This window comes from Macrobrachium rosenbergii, chromosome 13 (genome assembly GCF_040412425.1).
Source record: "Macrobrachium rosenbergii isolate ZJJX-2024 chromosome 13, ASM4041242v1, whole genome shotgun sequence".
In the NCBI taxonomy this organism is placed as follows: Eukaryota; Metazoa; Arthropoda; class Malacostraca; order Decapoda; family Palaemonidae; genus Macrobrachium; species Macrobrachium rosenbergii.
In genome coordinates, this window is record NC_089753.1 from 18972896 (window position 1) to 18990701 (window position 17806).

The 17806-nt window shown below is 39.7% G+C and overlaps 2 protein-coding genes across 4 annotated transcripts in view; one reads left to right on the forward strand and one right to left on the reverse strand.

Annotated features, from left to right (window-relative positions):
* Positions 1 to 5793, forward strand: part of LOC136844947 (axoneme-associated protein mst101(2)-like) — a 70887-nt gene extending 65094 nt beyond the window's left edge. For all 3 annotated transcript variants that reach the window (XM_067114366.1, XM_067114367.1, XM_067114368.1), the window contains one exon: positions 567 to 5793. In XM_067114366.1, the coding sequence (XP_066970467.1) occupies positions 567 to 5048 (4482 nt within the window). In that variant the 3' untranslated portion in view covers positions 5049 to 5793. The remainder of the gene's footprint in view (positions 1 to 566) is intronic.
* An 8783-nt stretch (positions 5794 to 14576) lies between these two features.
* LOC136844727 (tigger transposable element-derived protein 1-like) lies at positions 14577 to 15116 on the reverse strand. Its single transcript, XM_067113964.1, has one exon. It carries the CDS (start codon positions 15114 to 15116, stop codon positions 14577 to 14579), a length of 540 nt encoding a protein of 179 aa, XP_066970065.1.
* Positions 15117 to 17806: the final 2690 nt, after the last annotated feature.

A 17806-nucleotide genomic window follows, 5' to 3' on the forward strand; every position in this document is an offset into this window, starting at 1 on the left:
GCTGTCATGATGACTTATGGGAAATGTGTATAATTCTAGGCTGCAGTGTGAAGAATGGATTTGAGTTTACAACTTTATACCAGTTCATATATAGTATTATGCATTGAATATTTTTGATTATGAAATTTAGGTCTTGAAGACAAAGCACCAGAACCCATCAGGGTTATTCAGATCTCGATTAAAAAAAACTGATGTGTAAAAAATTTTAGTTGTCTGAAACAAATACAAAATTCTTGTATCGCAGTTTTAATTATAATTATGACAGGCGTTTGGTATATCTCATTTATAACTTGTTACCCGATAAATTACCCAGCTGTAAACATGCTGTCATTTTCTTAATTTTTATTTACAACTTAATTTTCATTGACAATTTCATCTTGTCGTTTTAGATAAAAAATGCTTTATTGTGTTTTACCATTGGCAAAGCCTACTTGAAATTGTTTTTACATCTTTATCATAATCCATTAAAGTAAAATTACTTTATTTTGTAAGTTTGTTCCTTTATCTCATTCCATTTGGTGTAGAATAAATTCACTTTGTAAGTTTCCAAAATATTCTATTTTCAGATTGGTGAGACTATACATTCTGGTCCAACACATTTAGTGCAGAAAGATATCAAGAATGAGAGAGTAGGACCTGCTAGTAATTGTGTCTTCCCTGGTGACACTCAGGAAAGTGCTTGTGCTCTTCCTGAAAGCAATTGCCCAGCAGACATTCCCTCCACACACTGCTCCTCCTCTCAGTTGTCGACTACGTCAGTGTACCGTAAAGGCTCAGTTCCTCGCAAGCAGTCATCTCTGTATGCTGTGGCTTTGCCTCGTGTGTCACAGTTTCAACGTAAAGTTAGAGACACCGTTGAGCCTAAAGCACCTCTGCTCACAGTCCACGTACCTGAAGCTGTTGTGCCCAAAGCTACAGTAATTATTCATGATGCTCTGGCTGTTCCTCGGGTTTCAGTAAGTGAAGCTGCCTTACCAGAAGTAACTTTGGTTGAGGCTGCTTTACCCGATGTTCCTGTAACCAAAGGTATCACTTCAAAAGCAGCTTCTCTTAATGTAGCCACAAAAGTCAAGCAAGAAAAAGAAACACCATGTGCTCTTGAATCAATTGTTGTTAAACAAGAACTGCCTGATTTTGTGGAATCAGTAATAGGGGATCATTCACTAGATGTGTCTCTGTCTCCTATTGATCCAATTTCCGTGAAAAAGGAAAACATAGAAATGGTTAGACTTATTCAAGAAGTAGACAGTAGAATTGACTCCTTTTGTCACAAGAGGAGTAGTCGAACCTCCAAACGATTTGGTAGTTCAGAAATTGAAGAAATAGAAATCAAAACTGAACCGATGTCTAGAGCTAAGAGGTGTACTAGAACTCGCAAAAGTAGTTGTCGTTCTGACAAATCAGAGTCTGAAACTTCAGATTCACGCAGTTTACTTGAAGATCCCTTGTGTCTTGACATGGTTGATAAGACAGCAAAGCGTGGTAAGCCTAAGAACGGAGAACCAATTTTAGAGGAGGCAGCAACTCATGCAAATAAGTACAATGGTGATGTGAGTGTGGATTTAGTAAATGGAGCTCATAAGGTCAAAGGGCGAAGAGTTAGTCGTGCTAATAGTGATGAGTCTGACCTGAGTTCATGTTCTAAAACTAATGGTAATGTAGATCATAATAATGATAAAATTGACTTTAGTCTCCTCCTAGAAATATCTGAAGCAGACAGATTAAAGTTTGAAACTAAGAAGGCAAAAATTAGAAGAAAAACAGCTGATTGGTTATTAATATCAGAAACAGAGCAGTATTATAATGAAAAGGAAGAAATAATGAGAAATAAGAATAAGCCAGATTCTGAGAGTGATAGTGAGGAAAGCGATAGTGATTCAAAGAGTGACTGTTCTGACGAAAACGAAAACGAAGATACAAATCCGCCCAGGGGAAGGGGAAAGGGTAAGAGAAAACAGTCAGGCTGTGCAGGTGATGATGATCCCAAAGTTAGTGCAAAAAGAGTAAAAGAAGATTTAGATTCTAGTAATGTTAGAGGGCGGCCTATTGGGAGTAGAACTCGAAAGACTCGTTACGACTTAACAATGTTGAATGATGATGAAGATGATGATGATGAAAACTTCTTTGGTTTTCCTGTTAGTACAACAATTCCACCTACAACTGACAGTTGTTCCTTATCCAGTAGTTCTCTTTGTCAATTAAGAAACAAAGGGAAAGTAACAACCAAGACCCTTGCTGAATCGTCATCATCATCTAGCGGAAAGGCAGGAAAGAAACGTCTCTCAGATGCTGAGAGGTTTCTTAGGGATAACAGAGAGTACTATCATTTTCAAGAAACCAAGGAAAGATTGAGGAGGTCAACATCATCGTCATCTGGAGATAAGGAAAAAGTTGGCAATGGTGAGGACGCAAGTTGCCATACAGAAAAGCGACCGGAAAAGAAGGAAGAATCAAAAGTGAAAGAGAACAGTGTGGTGTCAAGAAAACGCCCATCACTTGACATGGCTAGGAGAGTGACTCGAAGAACTGGTGGAAGTTTAGATTTGGAGTGTGAAGTGGAAAAGGACTCAAAAGATAAAGGGGATATGAAGGGGGAAAAGAAAATCATTATAAAAGAGGAAAAAGACATAAAAGTTGAAGTGAAAAATACTACTAGAAGTGATAGAAGAGATGGCTTCAGACTTGAAAAGAGGGTTGAAGTAAAAGCTGAAAGAATTGATGATCCAAGGAGAGATGGAACAAAGTGTGAAAAGAAAAATGAAGGGAAAAGTGAAAAAAACGATGCATGTGATAAAAAGGAAACGAAAGAGGAGAAATTGAAGGATGACAGGGAAAAATTGAAGGATGAAAAGGAAAGTAAGAAATACAAAGAGGTGACTAATGAGAAAGGTGTGAAAGAGGATAAAAAAGAAAAAGGAGATCAAAAAGAAAAGATAGATGATAAAAAGGAAAAAATACTTGATAAGAAAGAAAAAGCAGATGACAAAAAGGAAAAAGTAGAAGATAAAAAAGAAAAAACAATAGATAAAAAGGAAAAGGTGGAAGACAAAAAAGAAAAAACAATAGATAAAAAGGAAAAGGTGGAAGACAAAAAGGAAAAAGTGGAAGACAAAAAGGAAAAAGTGGAAGACAAAAAAGAGAGAGTGGAAGACAAAAAAGAGAGAGTGGAAGACAAAAAAGAGAGAGTGGAAGACAAAAAAGAGAGAGTGGAAGACAAAAAAGAAAGAGTGGAGGACAAAAAGGAAAAGGTGGAAGACAAAAAAGAAAAAGTGGAAGACAAAAAGGAAAAAGTGGAAGACAAAAAGGAAAAAGTGGAAGACAAAAAGGAAAAAGTGGAGGACAAAAATGAAAAGATAGATGACAAAAAGGAAAAGGTGGAAGACAAAAGGGAAAAAGTAGAGGATAAAAAAGAAAAGGTGGAAGACAAAAAGGAAAAAGAAGATAAAAAAGAAAAGGTGGATGACAAAAAGGAGAAAGTAGAAGACAAAAAGGAAAAAGAGGACAAAGTGATAAGAGATGAGAAAAAAGAAAAGGAAGCCACGGATGAGAAAAAGGCAAAGGAGGTGAACAGAAGGAGAGATTTGAAAGATGAAAAGAAAAATGGATTAAAGGATAAAGAAATTGGTGAATTACTAGACCAGAAATTGAGTGGGAAAAATGATACTCAGATACTGAGGAGTGGGAAAGGGGATGGGAAGTGCATTATAAAAACTGAAAAAGACAGTATAAAAACTAGTGAAATTAGTGATAGTTCTGAATCCAGTTTAAATAATAAAGTGAAAAGTGATGATATAGAAAGTAGAGAGAAATTAGAAGTTAGGGAAAAGGTTACTAATGCAGGGTATGGTAATACTTTAGATGAGCTCTATTTTTCTTTTGAAGGTGTACCTGAGAATGAGTGTTGGTATCAGACCTATCAGAGGTTTATTGATGGTATAGCTGTAAATGAGTTTGTTTATGATGAAGATCCTTTAAAGTTTATATTACCTTACGAAATGCCAAAGGAATATATACGAGACTTTATTAGCCTTAAAAAAGGGTTATTTTCAAAGAAAAAGAATGATCTCGCAGACCTCGTGAGAAAATCTCCACGGTGTCATGCCTCTACCCTTGCGCTCTTTTCAGACATTCTTCCTCCAAGAAAAAGCAAGGGGTCAAGAACCTTGAAATCTGTTCCCTTGAAAGTCGAAGAGATTTCTTCAGATGGTACAAGTACTCCGGGTGCAGATTCAATAAGGTTGCAACCTCAAGAGTGCTTTGAGTCTGTAGAAGAGTTGGCTATCCTTGCATTGCATGTGGATCATGTCATAAAGACTGAGTTAGAAGAGGGGGAAGAGGCTTCCATGTGTATTCCAGTGCTTAAAGACATGAAAGATGCAGAAGAAACAGACCTACGAAAGACCCCGCCCAAAAAGCGGGGGAAAAAGAGAAGGTTATTAGCCAGTTCAAAGTCTAGTAAAGGTGTTGAAAATATTGTGAAAGAACTGAAACTGTTTGAGAGTCCATTTGCTCATGAGGTAGACCCAGCCTTTATTGCTGGGTTAAGTGATGATGTTAGAGACTTAGCCCCCGAAAACATTTTATCTCGGGCAGCAGTGGAAGTAATAGAAGACTCCAACCAGTGTTTATGTAACGATCGTGCCTCTTGTGAGGACTTCTCTAGTGCAGATGAAAATACTGAAGCTAGTTCAGAATGTGTATCCTTGTGTGATTCAGAAACTATTGATAGTTCTACAGCAAGTGAACCTAAACCAGTGCGTAGTAATAAGAAACGAAGAAAGAATTTGACTGGTTGGCCAAAAGCACAAAAAAAGAAGAAATCTGTTGCCTCTCATACTTCTGATGATAATGATAGTGCGTTTGGGTGTGACGATAGTGAACCAAAGAGACGAGGGTGCAGAATAAAACAGGACTTCTGTTTCCTAGAACAAACTACAGCTCAGAAACTTGCTGCCTTGGCTGCTAATGATCGAAGAGCCTCCCCTCGAAAGAAGGCTTCAGTGTTGTATATGGACACTTGGCCTGTTAGATTTCGAACACAAAAATAATGTTTAATATACTGGTGAAAGTGCGTCGAGTGGTTTGCGTGTTGAAATGAAAGTGTTTATATATATTTATTTTGAAAAGATATGGTATGCTTGATAATTCTTTTTGATAAAAGGTCAAACCAAGGAGTCTCAGGACAGCTCTTCTTTAGAAGAATGACAAAAGTATTGTACAATATATGTACAGCTTTTCATTCTATATATGCAGGTTAATGTAAGAATTATTGAAAAAATTTATAAAACATACAGTATATTTTCAAAGTGCATTTTTTTAATCTATCATTTCCTTATGCAAAGTCTTATGTAGTGAATTTATTATTCTCCTAATTTATTATGATTGTAAAAGCAGGGTCTGTTTGTACTTTGTTCCTCTCTACAGTTTATAAATTATTGAGTAGATTGTATCCTCAGTCTGTTGGAAATGAGTCAAGCTTTTGTCTGAAATTATTTTACTTAACAGTTCCCAATTTAGGTCCAAAATAATTTTTTACTTGAAAAATTTTGTATGTTTGTCTATAGCTTGGGATGATTGTGTATTTTAGTGAGGAAATCTCACTGAACTTGTAGATTTAATATTGTATCAAAGTTTTATTTAATTTTTCATATGACAGACAGCATTTTTTCTAATGTCTGTTTTGTAGAGTGATCCTGTAACGTATGAAAATATACATTTTGTAAATAAATCTTCTACTCAGAGTAATGGCCAATGATTCATAAATGTGAAATAAAGAAATGTTTGTATACAAAACATTAATTCTCCTCAGGCATAGGAAATGTAGCACCAAACTTTTGTTTAAAAAAAAATTCATGCAAACTCATTTCTTATATTTATTATAAAATGTTTCCAGATAAAACTCCCAAAGGAAGAAGTACTACTTAAGGTAGGTGAGTGCTTTGCATACATGGCAACTCTACCTGTCAAATTAGCCAGTTTGTTCTTCATTTGCTACATCTGGACAGTGAGAATGAAGGGCAGGTAAGTGGGAAAATATGCATACGTAATGGGTTTTATCAATTTATTTTTTCTTTTTCAATAGGTTAGATCTCTTCTTTCAGTATTTCCCATTACCTCGTCTTTCTAATGAACAACATATTCTTTAGAAGCTTGAATTTTAAGTCAGTAGCACATGTGGGCTTGTTCCATATGAATAGGTTTCATAATAATAATAATAATTTAGGGATTGGAAAGCACCATGCCACATTCTCAGTGTTTAAAAGGTTAGGGAGCTGTAATTAGGAGACTAACTCTGGTCATTGGAGATAAAAGGAGGTTGTAAGTGTGCAGTAAGAGATGGAGTGGTGATTTGTTCTCTTCTGATTACCACTCAAGTTTTTATAACTTGAATATTATCCAGCATCTACTGGAACAGTTGTTATTTAATCTCCAGATTGGCTTTCGTGAGGGCCTAGGTGCTTGCAGTTTACCTGCAGGTTTCAGTGTTGTACTGCTTTGGGAGCATTTCTTAATATTTTTATTGATTTTTTTTAACTAGATTTTAAAGAGCAGTTGATGGGCACTCACAGTACATTCAGGACTGTAACCTCAGTTGCCATTCTTCACAGCAAATTCATTTTTGAGAAACATGTTCAACTATCTCCTCTTCAGTTGAACTATAAATTATGTCTTGAGATTTATTTTTAGACCTGTCTGTTCTGTGGAAATATTTTTTATTTTGCCACGTTGTGAATATTGTTCCCTGACTTAATCTTTAGGATTGTTAAACAAGGGCCTCCAGCCTTGGGCAACAGTCAAGAGCTTATCGAAGTCAGTTCCTCTTCAGCTTCCCCCTCCGGCGTCAGTATTCCACACCGTCACCTCTCTGAGCGGGTGGGGTGGATATATTTGGCTCCATGAAGTACATGGAACTTAGTCGGCCAGCGTTCGGCAGTTCCATATCAATGCTTTGGGGCCTGTGGCAGTCTTCCTGCCCTTGGGAAAACTTCTTCCTCCCAGGAGGATTCATTTAAGGCTGGTTCTGAACAACGCAGCAGTAGTGCGCTGCGTAAACAAGTGGGTTCGAAGTCGAATCGAATCAGTCAGGTTATGGTTCAATCTTCTCCATAGCAAACAGACACAAGTGACATCTGTCTGCCACCCTTCTCGTAGGGGTCCAAAAGGTCGCTACAGTTTCCCTATCCAGGGCCTCCCCCCTGGGGTCAGAATAGTCCTTAGACGGATCTGGACCTAGGAGTTGGTCTTTTTGCAACCCAATTCAGCCACAAACTATCTTGTTGTGTGGCCCCCCAACCTGGACCCTCTAGCTCTCTCCACGGACACAGTGTCGTTAGGTTTGAACGGGTGGAAGTTAGTTTATCTGTTCCCCCGTTGAACCTGTTATTTAAGTCCTTCACAAGTTCAGAACATTCAAAGGTTGAGTAGGTCTAGTAACTCCCAACGGGCCGGAAGCCAGTTGGTTTCCACTCCTTCTGGGGTTGAACCTTGGTGCTCCAAATCTACGACCCAAAACTGCCACGAGTGGTATAAACTCAGCCTGTGTCAGCCTTCTCAAAGTTCTGGTGCCCTGGCTTTATGGTCTTTGTGAAATTTACAGTTTAGGGGGAAACTGGTATTGGTCCTGTTATTACTGTCTTCCTAGAATCAGACAAGGGACTCTACTCTGCTGCAGTATGGTTCTGCAGTTAAGTAACTAGCACTCTTCACATAGTTTCTGAAGCTACAGTAATGATGCAGCACACTGCCCCGAGGAAAGTGTTTTGTTGAAATCAGACACACAGGCCTTAACTTTCAACCCCAAGGCCTGTGTTCGTCTGAGACCAGTACTCCGTCCACATTCGGTTTCCTGGTCTTTGAGTAATGTATCGGAGTTAGCCGGTAACCAACAATCATCTTGTTCTTACCTTTCCTTGTTGGGGAAGACCCTAATCTTAATCAGCTTAGCTTCTAGTGCTAGTATTCCTGTACTGTCTGCCCTGTCTAGCGAAACCAACCATTTTGGTTTCCCACATCAGGGTAGTGTTGCGAATTCCTCACCCTAACTTTCTAGCTAAGTTGAAGGTCCTCATTTTCGGTGGTCACCTTGGAAAGTACTCCCCCTTTCACAAGGTCTGTCTCTGTGCCCAGTTTATTCCTTACAGGCTTATTTAGACAGGACCTCGCAATTTTGTCAGGCCCTCTCTTTATTAGAAAAGGGGGGGGGGTTACTGTCATTGTGTCTGCTATTAGGCAGCAAGTTTTGTATTTTCTTAATACAAGCCTATTCAGGTTCAATTCCAAACTCATGGTATTAGAGCAGTGGCCACTTACATTAATTATTTTCATTACATGAATTTCGGGGACCTTACCAAATGTTCAGGGTGGAATTCTCCCCTAGTTTTCAACGTCTCTATTTGAAATCTTTACCAGCTCTTAAATTCCTGCAAGGAACTTTGTCCCTCTCTGGTTCCCTTTCTGATTCTTAGTCACTTTCCCTTCACTGCCTAAGTTATTCCCTTACAAGCAGTTCATTGTCTTTAATAGCATAAGAATGATATTTATTTCTCTGTTATTATTTCACCGGGTGACACGGGACCCCGATCCAGAAAAGGATTTTGACAAAGGAAAAATCTATTTCTGGGGAGGCCGTGTCACCCGGTGACCCACCCTGTTTTTCATTCTCTCCCTCCCATGGTAAACATCATTCTAGTGGGGTGGGTTGCTAACATGGAATGCGGCTAGTATTGCCTTGTGTACAGTCTGCGAGTAGTGCATGGGCTTGTATCGGCACCTCTCTCGTTGGGACTTTTGACATTGGGAATCTTTATAGGGCAGGGTCCGTGATTGTGACAATCTCACCCTTTACCATACACGACTCCATTTCTTGGAGCTCGCTCTGGGGGTAGTAACCCCAGCTTTACATTTAGCTTTTCTCTGGTAGCTAGCAACGGAATTACCTAGAAATAAGTGCTGAATGGATTATTTCACCGGGTGACACGGGCCCCTCCCCAGAAATAGATTTTTCCTTTGTCAAAATCCTTTTATTACAAATCTTAGTGTTTTTCCTGACATTGTTATTCAACTAGCTCATTGTCCATGCTGTATAAATTTTTCATAATTCTGATTATCCTTTATATTCGTATTCTTCCAGACTATACTATCCACCATGCAGTGTTAGGTTTGCAGTCAATATTCAGTCTTGCCTTTTCTTTTGTGCACTTCAGTACCACATTTTCAGATGTGACCAAATTACAGAATAATCTTGTAATTTTGTACCTCAAAACTGGGAGGTTCAAACTGGATAGAAATGAGATTTTTGAAGGGGATAACTAGTCTCCTTTGATTGTGCTTTGTTTTTTTTTTTTTTTTTTTTTTTTCCTTTACTATATATCATACTTAGTTTTCTACTACTATATTCCATTTTCTTTAACTATATTCCATTTTCTTTAAGTGCTGTTTCCCGTCCTTGAACTTTTGTCATTTCGCTTTCTTGAATAGGCATGTAAAAAAAAATAAGATTTCCTTTATCCATCATAGCCCAGTGATGGATTGGTCCAGTATTGTTAACAGTACTATTGAGATAAACGTAATAGATCAAAGGTTACATTTAAAAGACAGTTAAGTAGATAAAGCTCGTGTATGGACGCTAACCCCAAATTGGCAGTGTCACCATATGTCATGTTATCATGGGCCCTTGTCTGAGGCAATAAAAAATCTTATATCTAGCTACTTGATCCCTGATTTGTGCTACAGGGAAAAGTTTGACTCTGCTTTTGAAGTTTCTGGCTCAAGAAGGGTAAATGCTTGAAACCCTGACAGAGCAAAGGAAGAGGTACTTGGAATGTGGATACTGATTGAAAGGGAATCGGTGGCAAAGTTTGCAGTACAACAGTCTCTTTCTTTTTGGTTTGGTTGTCCCAACTAAGTCTGCAACATAAAGATTAACCTAAGGTACACCAGCCACAGTGATTTACTTGCTGGATATCTGGGCACCCCCCCCTCCCCAAATCAGTGTAATACTAGGTGAGGAAACTTGGGCCTGTCGATGATATGAAGCTTAATAGGGCTTATTAAGACTGACAAAGGATCTAGTTTGAAAGGTTTGAGGGTTTCCTTTGGAATTCCCCACTGAAATTGTTAGCATAGGTGCTTTATCTGCTGAGAAGGAAAGGTCTAACCTCTGAGCATCAAATCTCGACAGACCATTTTGCCGTAAAATTTAAAGTTGGGAGTCTGATAAGTGGAACAGAGATACTGACTTCATAATAGTGTTCCCACTATACCAACCACAGAAAGAGTTCCACTTAGCTATGTGGGAGTGAGTGTTGACTTTCTACCAAGCATTTGGATGCTTCCTCTGAAAACCCTGTCATTGGGGTGTTGCTGAATAATGCCTGACCTAAAGGTTTATGGTCTCCAGATTGAGGCAGGATGTACAGAGGTGTGATTGATGCCAGAATTACTAGCAGATTGGAAGCTTCTAGAGCAGGTCTGAGGAAATTGGGTCTTCTACAAATCCTAACATGGCCAGTTGTATAAATGTCCCTGGACCCTGGGAGCTGGTATAAAAATATTCCCAATTATCTCATCCCAAAATGGAGGAAAGGTTTTTAGTTCCAGGCTGTCCCTGGGACATAAGAAGTCTTCCAATTCTAGGCTGTTTTACCTGGCACCTGACAGGGCTTAAGCAAGAAAATAAAAAAAATGGCAGCTTTGTTGTTGAAACAAGTTGTGAACTGATCAGTCAAAAGGTATGCCACAGTTGCCACAACTTGAAAAATATTTGAATTAACCATTCTGAGGGAGAACCTGGTCCCTTATGCTAAAACTGTCTGTAACTGTGCACTTGACTATTTTCATGGTACAAACCTTGGCACAACTTCCACCGTACATTTTTCTTGTGAAAATTTCAATTGCTAAGCTAAGCAGGCTTGTTGGTTTCATACAGCCCAGACATTTCAAATATGCCCTTTGGTTGTATAGTTGGATATAACTGATATTTTTGTCATATTTATATGCTCACCAAGGTTATCAGGACTAGAAAGACTGTCTTCACCTGCAATATATTGTGACAAATTTTTCTGCAATGACCAGTCCCAAGATGGCTGGAACTCCAAAAGGTTAACTCAACGTTCTTGAAGACATTTTGTGAATAGAATGATGTCTGGAGAAAATGTTACTATTTCCTTGTTCTGAGTATTCTGCCAATGATGGAGCTGTCTCTACACAGTCTGAGCAGTGTAAGGCAGTCCTCTGAAAAACTAAAGAAACCCCTTTATAAAAAATAAACCTCTGAAAACAGAGTGACCAACTTTCCATTTCCTAGTTTAAGGATATGCCTCTTAGGGCCAGTTTCAGACCTGACTACCATATGTGAAGTCATTACAGTTGTCAATGAAGTGCTGTGGGAGTAAACAGCACCATATCTGTCTTGGAACTTGCAGTCCTACTGTATCTGTGGTCTGATTGTTACTGGAGCCAGAACTTTGTCTTGATATCTGTGGGATAGCAGCCAAATGAAGGAAGAGTATCTTATGATAGAACAGCTTTGCTGCCCTTATGAAGCAAAATTCCCTCCAGGACTGCATCTTTTGAATTCATTGCTGCATTATCCTTCCTATTTGGAAACTTACAAATTTTTACATGGCAGCCCTGATTATTGCCTAATCACCATTGTTTGTTGGCAACAACAATAAGAAGTCTAATGCCATGCCCCTCTTCCTAAAGACAGTCAGACCTAACATGTTAAGATGGTTGAAGACCAACAAAGAAATTACCCTATTTGCTTTAGAGATATCAGCCCAACCCACTTCCTCCTGTAGCGGGGTAATGCTGTCAGTCCACCTCATGCGGTACACTGTAGGCATTACATGAAGTTCTTTGCAGTGTTCCTTTGCCCCCTAGCTGTAACCCCTTTCATTCCTTTTATTGTATCTCCATTCATATTCTCTTCCATCTTACTTTCCACTCTCTCTTTACAATTGTTTCAACATTATTTTCAGCACTGAATGACCTCATAGGTCCCAGTGCTTGGCCTGTGGCCTAAATTTTATATCCAATTCAATTCAACCCACTTCCACAGATGGTCTCTTGCGACCTTCAGGCCCTCTTGGTGAGTGCAATAACAAGAAACTCACAGAAACCTGTTCGAGTTATGGCAATTTGAATGGTAGAGGGAAGCCATTCGTTCATGTGATAAGGTCTGAATATCTGATGAAGGGTAATGAACTGGAGTGAAAATCTGGTTATTTATCAAGCCTTGACCTTCAGTCTGGAAGAAAGATGAGTTGAGGAGAGAACATGAATTTATCATGCCATCAGCCAGTACATTACCTGTCATTTTGTCTGGGCACCAGCATAACACTGAGATTTACTTCAGTGAACAAAGGTTGCTGATAGGGGGTTCTTTAATTTTAAACTGTGATTTTGGAATAGGCTTCGGCAAGCACTTCCCTGTGGCCTGTGATAACCTTTTCACAGAGAAGACACTGCATTTCCCGTTCAGAGTATCAAGGACGGGTACCTCTCTAAGGTCATGAAAAACTTCTGGAATGTTAAGTCTCCCTCATTTCATGAGAAAGAGAACGGCATTCTAACTTCCAGCATGGTATTCATGGCATCACATTCTTCTTTTGAAAAATAGACTATATATAATGCTCTTAAGTCACTTTTTACTTTTGATGGAGCCAATTCAATTTACAGTGACTTTGGCTCCTCTTTGACTTCTGAGAGCTAGTCTTAATGGCTTCGGGGTCCACATCCTTAGCACAGGAGTGGCTTAGCCTAATTCAAATATGGAAAGTACACCAAACTCGAGTTCTTTAACTGTACTCAGCCAGGCTAGCATCTCAAGAGTTTTAAGAATGGAAGGTCACACACCAAGAATGCCACCATTGCAACTCTGTATCTATGCAATCTCTAGACCATAGCCATTCAAGGATACCTGTAGAACATGAGAAGTCCCCTTACTGATAAGACCATAGTACTGTATTCAAAGATTGATTGTGACACCCAGATGACAGTACAGTGACCCCTCGTTTATCACGGGAGATAGGTTCCAAGACCGGCCGCGATAATTGAAATTCCGCGAAGTACAAACAGCATATTTATTTAACGTGTACAGTATTTGGACTTTTTAAAACCCTCCCTGTACTCTTAACAACCCACCCTTTACTCTATTAATAACAGGGACAACTGTTAAGCAATATGACTTTAGTAGGTAAGTTTACAGTACCATATAACAGGGACTAATTTACTGTGGTAAAGTAGCTATCGTATATGACGTGATCGGCAAGCTTTAAATTTTAAAGAATACAGTAATACAATACAGTATCATGTTACTGTACTGTATTACATGTAGTACAGTACAGTAACACTTAAGATTAAAAAAAAATAAAGATTGTTACTGTACTCACCACAAAAGAAGTTGAAGTAAAACTTGAATGAAGATGGTGATGAATTTGCTGCACAGTAAAAATGATGACAATGAAGGTGATGATGACTTTTACTGCGCAGTCAATGATTTTATTTTACGTCTCTTCAGACAGCGGTGCCATTTCCTGGGGCACCTCTTCCACTTCTTCCGCGGTTTCCGAAGGTGTAACCGTAGTAGAGCAGCAGGAACTGCTCTTTTTTGTGAGGCTGCAAAAACATTGTGATTGGCAGTTGCTGCCGCTGCTTCTTTTTCCGGTCGAAGAGCATCTTGTAGGGGGCCATGACGTCATCGACCATGTTGCAGAATTGAACCGATCGAACCATATCGTCGTCACATTCCTGCGACCGCTCTTGCAGTTCCTTAGCCAGGTTGCAGAGCCCAGTGAGCTGTTCCAAAGTCAAGCCAGTTTGGGAGACAACTTCTGTTTCTTGCTGCGCTGCTGCTTCTTCTTCACTCGCCGACTTCATCAACTCTGCGAAGTCTTCGTCAGTTAGTGGCTGGGAGTGGCAGTCTAGAAGTTCGTCAACGCCGCCCGTGGTCATGTCTGCAAAGCCCTCACCTTCAGGATCGCAGCCAACTGCACAGCTTTCTGTACTGCCGAGTGTTGGATTTCGCAGGTGTAAATCCTTTGTCGTCATAAACAACCTCGGCCACAACTCTTCCAGCTGGCGTTAATGGTGGCAGGCTTCATTTCTTCCAATGCCTTGTGGATATTTTGGAGGCACGTAGAAGTTGTGTACTGCCGCCAGTATGCCTTCAAGTTGAAATCGTCGTCTTCTTGGGCGGCATCCATGGAAGCAACCAGGTTTGCCAGGGCATTCCTCGTGTATAGGGCCTTGAACGTCCTAATAACTCCCTGGTCCATTGGCTGAATAAGTGACGTCGTGTTGGGAGGTAGGAACTCAACCTGAACCCCCGAATACGACAGATCAGTAGCATGGCCACCAGCATTATCCATAATGAGAAGGACTTTGAATGGCATGCCCTTTTCTGCTAGATACACCTTCACTTGCAGGATAAAACACTGGTGTCTCATCCATAATAAAAACTTGTTCGGGCTGATATTCACCTTCAGAGATAATCTTCTTGAAGGTTTCATTAATGTATGTTTCAGGAGCGACCGTGTCAGCCGAAGCAGCCTCGCCATGCAAGGAAGCGCTTTTTAGGCCGTAGCATTTCTGAAACTTTGCAAACCACTCTTTGCTAACAGAAAATTGCAGTTTCTTATGTGGTGAATGACTGGAGTCTCTGGTTGTGGATCATCTACGTCGTCTTCATCTTCTTCTGCTTCTTTACGCTCGCCACTGTCATCCTCTGGTTCCTTAGCGGCGAAGGTCTCGTACAGGCTCGTAGCCTTTGTTTGGATAATGTTCGTATCCAAGGCTATGTTCTTCTTTCGGCAGTCGGCTATCCACACGTCCAAAGCAGCTTCCATACGGACGATAGTTTTATTACGAGCTGTAACCACTCTCTTTGCTGACTTGTTAAAGGTGATGGCAGCTGTCTTCCTAATCTTCGCCTCGTCCTTGTAGATGTAGCGAATGGTGGATTCGTTCACGCCAAAATGGCAGGCTACAGCCGCGAACTTTCTCCCTTCCTTCAACATATCGAGAAGTTTCACCTTTTCAGCGATTGTCATCATTCTTCGATGGCGTTTAGGCTCGGTACCAGCCTTGGAAGAAGCAGCACGCTTGGGAGCCATTGCAGGTGGTGAAAATTGGAGCAAAGTTCAACAAAAACCACAAAAAAAATCACAGCACAGCGTAAAGAAAACCGTTCGGCGAGAAAGCTTGAAGCGAAGTGGCCGCGAGAGAGAGAGAAGGGGAGATAATGCGGGTTCTGAGCATCAGTCTAAGCACCAATCACAGGCCCGATTAGAAATCGGGAAGCTGTGATTTGTCGTCTCCCTCCCATGCACCAATCACAGCCTCTGTTACAACGCACTTAGTCACCGAGATGGTACGCTTTGTGTTTTCCCAACAATGGAACATTCGGTACTGTACTGTATAGGCATCACTTTCCAGATTTTTTTTTTTTTTTTTTTTTTTTTTTTTTCCAGGAGTTATAAGTTTTTTTTTTTTTTTTTTTTTTTTTTTTTTTTTTTTTTTTTTTTTTTTTTTTTTACGCTTGTGTTTTTGTTCTTAGTCTAGGAAATACTATTTATTATTAATATTTTAATAGATTTAATGAGAAATTTTGGATGTTCATATATCGCGATTTTTCTCCAGAAAATCCACGCTATATTTTCCATTAATATATATCAAAAACTCTGCGAAGTCGTGAATTCGCGATACTCGAATCGCGAAGTAGCGAGGGGTCACTGTATCTGAAATTTTCCCAGTACTAAAAATCTTCCTTTCCCTTCTTGGACCTCTTCTACTACTACACCAGAACTTTGCTTTCAATCTTTCCTTCTTAGTAATGGGGGCTACCTGAGGTGCATAGTTAGTTCCTCATGAGACAGGTTGGTATCGTTCTCTGCTAGCACTCTGCTGGGCCCGCGTTTGATTCTCTGACCGGACAATGAAAATTAGAGAAATTTATTTCTGGCAATAGAAATTCATTTCTCGTTATAATGTCGGATTCCACAATAAGCTGTAGGTCCCGTTGCTATGTAACCAACTGGTTCTTAGCCACGTAAAATAAATCTACTCCTTCGGGCCAGCCCTAGAAGAGGTGTTAATCAGCTCAGTGGTCTGGTTAAACTAAGGTATACTTAACTTTTTGAGGTGCATAGTTGGGCTTAGGTTAATGAAGAAAGCCATGGATTTTTGGTCTCTTCCCTTGTTTGGAGGACCATTTAGAGGTTATAGACCGAACAATGAAGAATTAGAGAAATTTATTTCTGGCGATAGAAATTCATTTCTCGTTATAATGTGGTTCGGATTCCACAATAAGCTGTAGGTCCCGTTGCTAGGTAACCAACTGGTTCTTAGCCACATAAAATAAATCTAATCCTTTGGGCCAGCCCTAGGAGAGTTGTTAATCAGCTCAGTGGTCTGGTTAAACTAAGGTATACTTAACTTTTTGAGGTGCATAGATGGACTTAGGTTGATGAAGAAAGCCATGGAATTTTGGTCTCTTCCCTTGTTTGGAGGACCATTTAGAGGTTATAGATTTGTAAGTAGTATGAAGACCACTAGGAAGAGTCAGGAAATCTTGGAAGACATGGATGATAGCCAACACCCAATAGGGACGCAGGCAAAAAGTACCTAAAAGGAAAATATAAAATCTGTTGATGGTGAAATCTAAAGGAAACTGGTTTGTCACCATAACAGTAGCACTTACCCAGACATCCATCTTTAGATCATCAGTGTAACAATTTCCCATATATTATGAATAAACTCATTCAAAAGGGGAAGTCCTGAGAGAATGGACTGAAGTCCAGTTCTTTGTTGAGTACACAAACTTAACCATCTTTGTTCTTCATTATCTTCTGGTATCTTGAGATTATAAGAACATACTGAAAACTAGTCATGACAAATTTTTGACAACTGGTCCAGCAAAATTTTGCTGACATCACACATTTGGTCCAATCAGTAGAAAGTTGCCAGCACCAAAAGACAAGTAATTTGAATGTATAAATCATTTCAATTCTCTCTAGTTATGCTTGGATGTAAACCTCAGCAGCAATATTCTTTGCTAGTGCTTTCTGTGGCCTACCTTTTGGAATCTATTTAATAGAATGATTCCAGGATATGGCACTGTAACTCTCCATTTCCATAGTAAGACTGGCTCTTCATGTTAATGTTACGAATTCCTCGTGACTACGAACACGATTAAGAGTAGTCATAATGGCTTCGTAACCACGACACAATCTCCCAGTCTCCCAGGAGGCGTGGGTTCGAATCCCACCACTGCCACCATTTATGTAATGTCTTTATTTATTATTCTTCTGTTTTTGTCTGCTATTAGATTGTTGATCTTTTTAACTTTATGTAGTAGCGTAGTTTTTCTTTCTTTCCCAGGAGGTCTTAAGAAGACACAATTGATTTTTCTTTCTTCATTAGTACCAAAGAAATAACTTTACAACTGAAGTACAAGGTGATAAGTTGTATAAATATAGGGTGTGTCCAAGTGAGCCTGTCTTCTTTATCAACCCACAACAGGTGAGGCTTGCAACCTCACGCCTTCTTCTTTGTGCCTTAGCTGCTGCTCCTCTGCTCTGCTCTCTACTGCTTCTCTACTTTCCTTACTTCTATTGTATTCCCTTCTATTCTGCTTTCCCTCTTCAGAACTGGACTTGATAAGGATTTTTGGAAGTTTTGTCCCTCCCCTCTGTAGGCGGAATCTTGGTTTTGGTCCAGCCCTGTAGATGCTTAATTGGTTAGGCTAATCTCAAGACAGCCCATTTGGGTGGATTTCTGGAAAAAGCACCGCCTTCAAAAAGGG

Bases quoted from the DNA above. Each gene is read 5' to 3' on its own strand.
- LOC136844727 (XM_067113964.1), bottom strand. From the start codon at position 15,116: ATGGCTCCCAAGCGTGCTGCTTCTTCCAAGGCTGGTACCGAGCCTAAA.